The sequence below is a fragment of the Mycteria americana genome, chromosome Z (genome assembly GCF_035582795.1).
Source record: "Mycteria americana isolate JAX WOST 10 ecotype Jacksonville Zoo and Gardens chromosome Z, USCA_MyAme_1.0, whole genome shotgun sequence".
Lineage (NCBI taxonomy): Eukaryota > Metazoa > Chordata > Aves > Ciconiiformes > Ciconiidae > Mycteria > Mycteria americana.
In genome coordinates this window covers 78,446,518-78,458,681 of record NC_134396.1, presented here as the reverse complement: position 1 = coordinate 78,458,681, position 12,164 = coordinate 78,446,518, and the positions used below count along the sequence as shown (strand labels likewise).

General features: G+C 38.8%; 1 protein-coding gene across 3 annotated transcripts in view; it reads left to right on the top strand.

Moving 5' to 3' along the window:
- Positions 1 to 12,164, top strand: part of MCTP1 (multiple C2 and transmembrane domain containing 1) — a 290,569-nt gene that overhangs the window by 161,433 nt on the left and 116,972 nt on the right. For all 3 annotated transcript variants that reach the window (XM_075526465.1, XM_075526464.1, XM_075526466.1), the window contains one exon: positions 10,465 to 10,651. In XM_075526465.1, coding sequence (XP_075382580.1) covers positions 10,465 to 10,651 — 187 coding nt within the window. The remainder of the gene's footprint in view (positions 1 to 10,464; positions 10,652 to 12,164) is intronic.

Sequence of the window (12,164 nt, the reverse complement as noted above, 5' to 3'; positions counted from 1 at the left end):
ACAAAAGATGGTGAGATTCAGAATTTTCACATGTGATTTTTCAGAACACTGTCATCAAAGCAACACTTAGATTGTTACTGTTACCAGTAATTATAAAGTCTTTTTAAGGGCATTGCATAAAATAAAAGATACCATTTTTGCTCCAAGGCACTTGAAACCTAAATAAGAATGTGACAGAGAAATTAGAGAATGAAAACGTATAACTTCAAACACATGAGCTACTTAAGTAGCTTTCCACATACCTAAAAAAGTTGTACATCTTAAGTGTGTATCTATTTCTTCTTAGTAACTACGTGCTATTGTGCAAGTAACAAATGATCTCTACATTTTATTTAGGCCAAAAAAATTCGATAGCATGAGAAATCTTCTCTCTAAGAAGAATACTTGAAGCCTTCAGCATTTTTCAGTGGGAGAACGTTGTTTTGTTTTCTGTCATTTTCATAAATAGATGTAATTCGTATATATACCAAAAAAGATGCTCCTTGGACAAAGCTAATCTGTAGTGCTTCTGCAATATATAACTGATTTTAACAAAATCAGTGGTATTTTTCCTGAAATCTCGCTATTCTTGATTTTTGTGACCTCTCTGCTGTCAGTGTTATGTGTAATCCCTCTTCAGTTTGTCCTTTCAAACACTCTCATTTCACCTTCTGTTGCTACCTTATCTGTGGATAATGCAACCTGCAAACAAATTGCTCTCCATGAAGATTTCCATGAAAAACTTTGTCATTTGTCAAGCTCAATCTGAATACAAAAATAGGTCTTATTATTCCCCCTCCCTGATACTCTTTTCCAGTCACTGTGGATAAAAATCACCGACACCTGACAGCTCCACTTTACACGGACCTCTCTTCCCCAGTTTCTCCTTTCGAGGCTGCTTCTAAAAGCTGTAAATACTTTGGTACAGAGTATTTGGTACAGACTTACTCTGTGGGTGTGCGCGTTATGATAAATGTATATTAATTTTGTAAAGCACGACTGAGTCGTGCTCCAGGACTAAGGCTCTGTGGCTCTCAAGGTACATGTAATAAATTGAGTGTTTTGATCCAGGTTCTAGGAAAAGAGATAATGAGGCTGTGGGAGGGAAACAAAAGACTTCCTGGTAGTGTTCTAGCATTGCTCAGTGATGGAGAGTAATCCCTCTCATCTTATTGTGATCTTCCCACTTTCTTGAATAATGCTCAAGCAGCAGCTGTTTTATTATATAGGATTATTTTTAATAAATGCAAATGAAAACAATTACTTCTTGAAGATGTCCTGCCTGGGAGAAGTATGGTTAAGGAGAAGCCAGACTTGATCAAAGAGACCTTACTCATTGAGAGAAACAGCAGACCAAATTAAGAAAACAGAAGAAAAGTTTGTTTAAGGAGCAGTTCTCACCTCTCATCCACAGGGTTGGTTTTTTTGTGTCCTCCATATCCATCTGCTTGCAGAGTACACATCACGGTCAGCAGAATTTCCCGTGCAAAATAGGCGTTATTGAGCTGTTTTGCCAGGGGATCTCTTTGAAGAGTGCCATGCCTAAAACTGGTTCGGCATTTCCAAAGTGAGCTGGCTGTGGGAGAAGAGGGTCACGGGGTGGAAGGTTGAAGGGACAAGCTCCAGTTCCCTCCTGGCAAACAGCATGGGAAGCCCCCTTGAGTTGAAGTATTTTTTCTGTGCTAAACTCTGTAACTTGCAGATTTTATTCCAAAGCAGAATGGTGTAACTCCTCCTGGAGTGGTACTCTGTCTCAGCTCCAGTTCAGTGAAATAAAAGAAGTTGGAAATCAGGAACATAGACTTCTGTGGGCCCTGTGTATATCGTCATACTCATTAGGCTGGAGCATGTTAAGGGCCAGCATGAAGCTGGGAATGGGACAAGGTGATGATGGCATGCATGCTTAGACTGCGAGGGCTTGGGCTTGTGATCCTTTTTTGAGGGCAGGAAGATGAAGGAAAGATGTTTGAGAAGGCTGAAGACGTGGAAGTGAGATTCTGGCTTTGGGGTAGCGTGGCAGGAGGAGGATGGAATGGAGGGGGTGGCTTGTAAGAGGGAGGAAGGTATTAAGAAGGTGAGAGTGACAGCATGGCATCCTAATTCAGAGAAGGAGAAAGATATGTCTGTCACAGAACTAGAGTAAAGCTCCGGTTTCATCTTGGTAGCCAGGCACGTTCAGCATGGTGGTTCCTGAAATTAAATGCTGACTGATTGATTTCCATTCTTAACTTTAAGCATTATGTGTTTGTAAAAGTCATTTGAGTCTCAGTTGTGTGCATTCTCCATGACAGTTTAGGGGGTGTAGCACCTTGTGAACCTCCATCTTAGAATACACTAAAAATAGGAAATCCTAGAACTATTTCAGTGTTTCTTCTGGGATTTCAAAAGCCTGGAAAAAGACCTCATACAAAAGCTTTGAGGGAAGTATATTTCAAATCATATGCTGATTTGTATGAGGAAACACTGGGCTTGACCAGAACTCAGTTTCATCATGCAGAAGATTAAAATCTGGTATTCTGAATATCATTTTTTAAAAAAAAATATTCCAGGATCAAAGACATGAGGTCAGGAAGTTTTTTTTTTGGAAAGCACCAGCAGCTAAAGCCACAGGGGCAGCCTTCTTGTGTTCAAATAAGCAGTGGACTGGCATGAGCAGTATTAGTCCTTGCTTCACCTGATAAATAGAAATACATATGTATGTGTGTATATTGTTCAGTTGGAGTACATTTAATATTCACATGTTTTTGCTATGAGTAAATAATTTCTCTTCCGTATTGAGTCAATATAATCCTGTGATTAAAAACATATACTGCAGTAAGTTTATGTAGGTAATACTAAGATCAAAATGAAGGTGAAATGATTTTAATCTTCATGTAATTATTTAAGTTTCTTATCATCTGCGTTTTTGAAGGCGATCCTGACTGTCACCTTTACAATAATCAGCTAATAAATCCTCATGATTGTTACACCTTTATGCGTAGCACTAATCTGAACAAATTGGCTGCTGACAGCTGCAATAAATTGCCAAGAATGAGTGCTGTCAGAGAACAAGTTGTTTCTGTGAACATACAGGATAAGTAAATCCCATGTCATGCAGTTTTATTCAGTTGAAGTTATTTGCAATCCAGTATGGCAGGATTTATAGCATTATTTATTGGTATGAAAAATGCATGTTTATCTTTAGAGTGACATTGACTTTTACTCATATTTTGTGCCAGGAAATTACTGTTGACTTCATCTATATCTATTTTCATCAGTATTTATAGATGCTAATATCTTTTTTCCCATCTGATGCAAATTAAGAACAAAAGATGTTGTGTGTAGTATATTCATTAAAGCTATGCATTAATTTTTATCTGTAGAAAACTGAAACATCCCATAATCTCTCTGAATATTGTCATGAAAATTCAGATCAATTTTGTGTGTGTGTGTGCATGGGTACACACCAGATAATGGATGTTATGAAATACAAAAGTTAAAATATTGAAAATTAAGTATTTTGATTTTCAACACCTAATCTGCTATGTCTTGTCTGTTTAGTTTTTTCATAGTAATGAGGCCAGAGAGGGTTTTTTGGGTGCACATAAATACAAGCAATATGCGACCTATGCTGTTGTATTATTAATCTGAAAGCACAGGGATACACTACTCAAAGTTCTAAACTGAAGTGGGATTTTTATATAAAATATTGATTTTTTTTTTTGCACAATTTATGTAGTTTCACTCTGTGAGACTGAATGTTATCAGAGAGAACTGAGTGGTGCTGTAAAGCTGTGTACGGGTACTCCAACAGGCATATAAATTTGAGTGAAGGATACTAAATGTGCCACTGCTAACGTTTCTTCCCAGATTTTTTCTAGAGATGTTGCGGAGACTGATTTATATTAAAATACTGGCAATTTTCTTTTTAAAATATTGTTGCCCAAGAAAGAGGTTTTGAATAGTAGGTGTGAAAGTCTGTGTTAATGTTGAAATTGATGAAGCTTGAAGTTTTCTCAATTTTGCAAAACTTTATAGAGACAAAATGGGTTCCTCTGGAATTGTAAATAGTAGTTTATTACGCTGGTCTTTCAAATATTTTTTTCACATGGTGGTTTGAAAATTTCTGCATGTTGCAGTAACTTTGGAAGGATATATTATTTTCAAAGTTTAAACGTAGTGGTCAACATGCTATTGTAATTTGAGTTTTGAACTGTGTGCACATATGAATTACACAGAAATTCTGTGCAAACACAGACAAGCACACAACCGACAGCCTGTGTGTATAACAGTTTGTTGATTATACATGATGACGAAAGGTAAATTATTGCAGATGCATTTCTGTATGTAAAGCGAAGGTTTTGCCCGAAGCATTAAAATCTGAAAATGCTACTGGCAGGCCTGCCCTTGACAAATCCTGAGATGTGCTGAGCTGTCTCCATTTCTCATTGTTGTCAAAGGGAGTTAGATGTAAATACTGCATCTCGAAATTTGGCCTTCAGGTATTCCACACCTTACTTATTACTATCTCTGCACATTTTAACTTCTTCTATTAATGCAGAGGCACTGCTGTTCTGCCAAAAAAGGTTCAGTTTTGGCTCACAAATCTTCCGTAACTTTCTCTTACCTGATATTTTATTATTTACAACTCTTACTGACAGTTGTTATTGTCACATACTGTTGCAAAACTGATAGTATACCCCAGTGTATTCTGAAATACAGAACGCTGCACATAAGCTGGATTATGTTTACGGATCCTTCTCCTGACCCTCTGTCTCCCACATATGGGAATGTACTCCGCTACATGAAGTAAGAGTGATGAAATAAGAGGAAGGGAGAAGGAAAAGTGGAATGGCTGCCTAGATATGAGGAGCATGACAGTGAGTGTAAAAATGGTTAAGGGTGTAGAAAGGGGTTTGTGAGGATTTCTGGAAGGCACAGATTGGAGCTGTGTGAAAGCTCTTGCAAAGTTGCTTGGACCAGCTAGTGAGGGGGGAACCATGTAGCGAGACACAGTGTTCATCAAAGCAGTAGACTGATTCCGCAGAGGAAAGTGTTAATTTTGCTGCAAAGAAATTGCACTGGTGACAGCACCGAGAGTGCGTGTCTGTAGTGTATGGCTCTGCCGCAGGGACAGCGTAGGAAATATCACAGCATAAGACATCTGCAAGTACTTTCTCCTGTCTACGCAATTTCAAAAGTAAATCTGTAGTTTTATTGTGAAGAGCGACGCTTAGGAAAATGTTGACCGGTCATTTCAAAATCCATCAACAGGACTTTGTGGCACGGACCGTATTTCTTTTAGCAAGCAATAAATGCTTGTCTGTATTCAGGTATTGCTCAGTGACAGGTGAGATTGTCCTGTGTTTCATGCGGCTCTCATATTTCCAGTCATATTCAAGACTGACTTACCCCAAAGTGCAGGGCTCTTTCCTGCTTTCCACGCGTTGCTGCGTGGCACCTGGCAGCACCGTTTCCCAGGTCCTGCCGAGCTCTGCAGCGAGGCAGCGCTCTCCCAGCTTCCCGGGGATCCTCTCCAGCTTCCCGAGCTCGCCACCGCACTCCCCCTCAGTCAGTGTCCTACTTATCGAGTTCCAGTCTCCAACTCCTTTGGGAGCTTTCCTGGTTTTCAGTCTATCACCTCATCCACCACCTATCACAAGCTTTGTGTGGCATCTGTCATTTTATTTCTTTCTCATTATCTTTACACTTAAAAATGCTGCGCTCTGGTTCTTCCAAGAACTTCACGTTACTGCAGTCCTGTCTTTTTGAGCCATGTCATTTTCTGCCGGTGCTTTGCAGAATTTCCCCTCTCCGTTTGTTTCTTGGTTTTATTGGAACATTGTACTCTGCTGATAAAGGATACGGAGTCTCACAAATTGTAGCAGTTCATGCCTCGCTGCTTCTGATGTGTGTCCAGCTCAGTTCTAATTGCAGAATCGCACAGTTTCCTCTCCTTGGCATCCTTTGGAGCAGCATAGACCTGGATCACAGTGGAGTTAAAAGGCTGTCTTCCTGAACAAGTCATGACGATAATTAAGTTGCCTGGGTTGTAGCCAAGTGGTGCTTTTCTGTCCCTATCACTTAGGATTGTGCCAATTCCTCTTTTATGCTTTATTTTGTCATGTGAGAAAATGATCTCGCTATCTGCTGTCTCTCCCTTGCCTGGCCACCTGGCTTTTAAGAGGCCTTCTATGTCATGTCGCTACCTTTGTAATTCATTCATTAGCAAGGATATTTCACCAGGGTGCCAATGCGGTCTTACATTCCAGGTTCTGTTAGAACTAGAGAGGGGAGGTGATTTTTACCTCTCAGACATGCTGATAATAAAATACTACATATAGTTCTGGCTTCCACACTTTAAAAAGGATGCAGGAGAATTTCACTGGATCAGAAAAGTTACAAAAAGTCATTTGAGGGCTGTAGGAGATGTGTTCCAGGGAAATGTATAGGGAGCTGAACGTTGTTTAGCATATCAAAAGGAAGATCAAGAAGAGATATGATTATGGTATATGAGTACCTTCACTAGAAGAAAATACGGGGCACTAAAGGCTTTTTCAACCGAGTAAAGAAAGGCATAAAAAGAACCAAAGGCCAGATATATTCAAATTAAAAATAAATCAGAAATTTATTTCTAACAGTTTGGGCAATTAACACACTGAACACAGTTTCAGAGAAGTGGTGGATTCCCCTTGAATCTTCAAATCTTCCTCCGTGGGAGCTCTACCCTGTTTCTGCAGCGACTTATCCGTGATACTCTGGCACATGAGCTTGAGGCACTTGCGTTGTTTTTCTCCCTTCTGATCTCTCAAGGCCTGAAAATCCAGATCCACCCGGTGCCTGATAATGTTCACGTGCAGAGCTGATGTGGGGGGACGTGCCTCCTCCTGAGGGGTCATCCAGCCAGGAGGATCGTTCCCGTGCCCCTGCCCACCACTTCTAGTGCTGACACAGCTGTGCTCTGAAGGGACCATACAGCATGGAGTAGGGGCGTCATGCAAAATACTCAAACTGCCCTAGAAACTAAAATTCCCTGAAATGTGATTTATAGCCATGCTTGAGAATCTGTGGAGTTAATGGCTACTTTTGCCATAATTCCTCAGGCTGACCTCTTTGCAGGTGGAGAACTTCTTGCAGCAGCAGCATGTAAATAGTAATTCCATAAGAAACTGAATTGTCCAAAATTACTATTATCTCCTGCTTTCAATGTGACAGCCGCTGGCCATATGCAACTTATGGCCTTCTCAAAATGGCTGTAATTTTTCATGATCCTCAATCTGAGAATGCAAGACAAAAATTTCTACCACCACGATGCTCATTCTGCACCACTTTCTGGTAACATTCAAGTTCACCTTCATCCTCAAAGCATCTTTGTTCTCCATGGAAACAGTAGTATGTGACAAATGTCTTTTAAGAGAACATCTTAACTGATGTATAAGTCAGCATTGCCAAAGCTTTAAAGCTTGGAATACTTGTGTATACTCTCAGTAAAATGTAAAGGGACATTGTCAACTTGAACTTTCCAAAGCTATTTACCTTTAGAAGTATTTTGTTAACTTCAGTGCTTGTAAGGAAATCTAATCCAAAAAGGAGTTTTGTGGGTTTCCTACTGATGTCTGTGCAGGTTGTTCTAGGACAGGGTTAGTGCTGAAGTAATGCCTTAGTAAAACTAGGCTTCCTTCACTGTTTTGGTCCCATGCAAAGATCTGGTGAGGGCAAAGTAGATCTAACAAAAAACGGTTTAATTTTTTTTGCAGGAAAATTTGGTGTGAGAGCAAACAAAGTTGGGGTTTTTTTTCATGAAAAGCTCAGCTATTAATGGAAAAAAATTGCAATTTTTCTTACAGTGTCTGTAAATTTGGACGTCTCGCCTTTCGACCGAAGTGCATGTGCCTTCGGTCGATGTGCTCGCCTCATGCTGAATGCTCCTCAAGCCTTGGCATTTTCGAGTTAGACACATGCGAGCTGCATCTCCTGTGAGGGCAGAGGACGGGACCTGGCGCAGAATGAGAAATGTGCTTTCACCTGACCGCGTACGCACGGAGACGCTCTTAATCTAGATTTTCATAAAGCACAATGGTGACACTCCTTAATGGAATAACCTTAGTTTTTTATCAAATTATCTGAGGGCCCTTCAGAGGATATTTTTCCTGTAAAATGGTTAAGGCTTTCACTGGAAAAAGCTTCCAGATCAGTCCCTACCCTTTGTGTGATTTTAGGAAATAACAGGCTGGTGATGGGCTGTTCATGGAGATCTATCAAGCAGACAATAGAGACATATTTCTCAGGTAATCTGTTCTAGATGTGGTGCTATTAGGAATATTTTATAGCTGTAGGAAAGGTGCATGGGTAAAATCGAATTGTCAGTTGCTTCTTTTAGCCTAAATAAAAAATAGCATGGATGACTAGTGTTGCAAAAGTGCTGTTTCTTCAAGAACTGGAGAACTTGGAGCTTGTAGCTCTGGTGTAAACCCTGTAATTTTACAGTCATTGCAGTTTTCTGATGCATGTAGGGTTTTTTTGTTCCAGTGGGGGTAGCGTTTGTTGCCTATTTTTGAGTGAGGGGTGGATTATTTCTGCATTGCTTGTACCCGAATGACTTTGTGATTCTTTTACCAACTTTCAATGATTATTGGTTAAAGTCACAATATTGTTGCAGAGACATATTTTTGAGGGGTATCTGTTTTGAAATAAACTAGCAAAGAATATTTAACACCAGGGGCATCTTAACCTACTCCAGCTTTGAATGCTTGATTACAATACTTGTTATTTAAAGGAGGGCTTTATACTCCTCACTAAATAAAAAATTGACAGCCTGTATACATGTACGAAACTTGTATTGACCATCAGCCTGCACTGACAGCAACAGCTTTAGTCTTTCCTTACTGTTGTTAATTTCATTTCTCACTCCTTGTCATCCAAAGTGTTCAAAATAAAAGGTAAACATTAAGCTCAGAATGCTGTGTCAGTTAGAAATTTTTTTTCATTGTAAAATAATTGAACCTTGTTACTGTATGAGCTTTGCAGTAGTTTAATTCTGACAGCTGCACAACAGACAGTAAATGTTTAAAAAAAATTAAAAGGAAGTTGTCTTGTAGCAAATCTAATCTGCCTGTGATAGCACAGCACCCATTTTATGAGGCCGCATTTATTCTCATAATTGGCTATTTCCTGTTCTTAAATGCCTATTTATTCACGTCTGCCACCTTTTTCTCAGTTTATTGGCCCTGCGGTCACCACATTATCTTTCTCTTCAAAATCAATTGACATTTTATGAAAAGAGTTTGCTAGATGTTTAGTTTAGTGAGAGTGGCATATAGAACATGTGCTTGTCACATTAAATAATCGCTGTTAAAAGTAGAGTATTCAGTGGCTTAATGACATATAGAATATACTCATTTACTTTATTTCAATATTGTTATTGTTTTTATTTAGAGTAATGAGTTGGCAAAACATTACTGGGGGATGCTATAAGTAGAAGTATTCCAAATAGTGCTTTTTCACAGAAATTCCTGTGCAGTGCAAGCTGACATTACATTTGACATTGAATTTCTAGACATGCTCACAGTTGCAATCTAGGAAAGTTGAAACTTGTGAATTATAGAAATTAAAATATTAAAACTCCTAAGCTGTGCACAGACTAATTACTAACCCTAAGGTATTCTTGTTTTAATTAAAAGCTTATGGGCAGCTCTTTGTTAGCAGTGATACTGTTTTTCCTTCCATGCTCTACCTTTTATTTTTGAAGATGTTGCAAAGCTATTTCTGCTGGCTGGCACGTATGGAGCCATTCTTCATTAGTTCAGTGTATGGTACAGCCAGGGTTATTCAGAAAGGGATCAAGCAGGGTGGATTGGCTTCAGCCACTCTGCGCAGTTACAAGCAGTCCCTGCTCATTACAACGTGAGACATCTTATTATATAGGGGGTTGTGGCATCAAATTTTATCCTGGATGCCTGCATGAAGCTTTGACCCTGAGCCACGCACAGCTTGCTGCAAGAGAGCTGAGCCTTTTGGGTGGTGCTCAAGTCATGTTTTTCTACGCTCAGTCGTGTTAACTCCATCACAATTAACTCCACACAGATTTTTTTTTTTTAAGGGAGGATTTTTACTGTTGTTAGATGAATGGTATCAAAAACGTTCACATCAAAACTTACATTTTGTTTATACAAGAGGTGTAATTAAAAAGTACAATTTGCATCGGAAGCTGGATTTTTAAAATTCTCTTTGACTGCGTTGGAGTAAGGTATATTAGCTGACCTTGTTTCTAGTGTCTGTACGTTCTTTTTAATATTTATTGTTCACATGCGTAACAGGTTGTAGCTTAAAAAAAATTTAAAAAGTCAAGCAAGTGGCATGGGTTGAAGGTAAAGAGAAATCATTCCAGAAGCTGGGAAGGAATTTCTACTGATTTGGGTTCTTTTGTCCAGCTGAATTCAAGTAAGCCAATATGCTCTTGTTTGATGTGAAGAAAACCACATGCTGATGGAGAATGCTTGTTTCTAGATGCCAGGTTGACCTGTCAACCCTGAGTAAAGAACAAACCCACAAGTTGGAGAAGCCGCTGGAGGAGGGAGAGGGATGCCTGGTGTTGCTGGTCACTCTCACAGCCTCAGCTGCGGTCACTATCTCTGACCTCTCCGTCAACTCCCTGGAGGACCAGAAGGAGCGAGAGGAGATACTGAAGAGATATGTATGGAGCTCTTTTTTGCCGTTTGTTTGCAAAATGTTTGCTTATATAAATAATAAGTATCGGGGGGAAAAATCTAAATATATCCCTTATATCCTTATCACACTCAGCCAATGACAGTAATTTAAAATAGTTACTAATATTGTCACGGCTGGTACAGGTAACGTCAAGGCGGCTACAAATCCTCTTTATACAATAAGGTATTTTTTTACATAGTAATTCAGCTATTTGATATGACCATGTGACATAAAGAAGTTAATTTTACTGCCTTGCAGATAATTTTTACCAAGCACAAAATAACTAAGGGGTCACTCAGTGACTGTACATTTTCTGTACAGTGAATGTTTATGCCAAATTGTTTGAGGTACCAATAGTTTTCGACTTTTTTTTGAGTGTCTAATGAAGGCCAGGAAAACTTATTTTCTGTCTGCATGTTAGAGGCTGGAGCAGTATTTTGTATCATCAGAATAACTGTTTTAAACAATATTTCCATTTCAAAATATTCTGAAGCAAATTATTTTCATTTCCCAGCATCCTCACATTACACAGAATCTGTGTAGTTTTGTCAAAGCAACAGAGAGGGGAGCTCTTACTCCAGCATTTGCTAATACCTAAATCACTAAAAGTAACTGTCTCACTACACACGGAGAAAGAAAAAAAAAAAAAAGCTATTTCCACTTAAAATTACAAAGCTTTTATTGTACAATGCTGCCAGGTGTTTAGAAAGGCTTCTCTAGACACTCAGCCATTAAACCAAGCTCTGACTAACAAAGAGTCGCTTAATTTTTTTTTAGATTTTAAAATATTCCTATTCCATGACTGACATCCTTTCAATAACTGAATTTAATAAAGATGTACCTTATCAGGCTGTGCAGATAACATGAAGTGCTAGTACTAATGCTGTACAATATTCTTCAAACAGATTAGCAGGATGTGCGCTTCAGCAAATTTATTCTGGCTATCTCCACTGAATCAGCTGTCTGCTAATGCTTGTACAACTCATACACCAATAGTGTTATCATAAACACAGTTTAATAGAGGTGACTTAGCGAGGCTAAACATAATATTCCTAAACCAACTGAGAGCTAAGGTATTGTGCACCATCTTTGAAAAATAATTACAATTAAGAGAGTTATTACACATTTTGGAATCCACCAAGACAGTCTGTGGTTGTTAGAACAGATCTTTATAAATATAATAAATCTCTGATGGATACGTTTTTGAGGTGACATACTTCTTGCTACCAAGTGCAACAATACCGTATTTCTGTGGATTATTGTGTGTGATGATACAGCAGTCAAGTGATACTGATGGTTTTGATAATTTAGTAGCAGTATAGAAATATGTTACGACTGTATTATTAATCGGTTTTCCTAAACTCTCAATTTTTTGTCCCCAGTGTAAAGCATAATTATGTGGTGTAAGATTGATCTATTTATTTCTGTTTCTTACATATTCATGGGTATGTGTCTTTTCTTATATTTCCATTACTGTGTGCACTTTAAAACGTTTATAT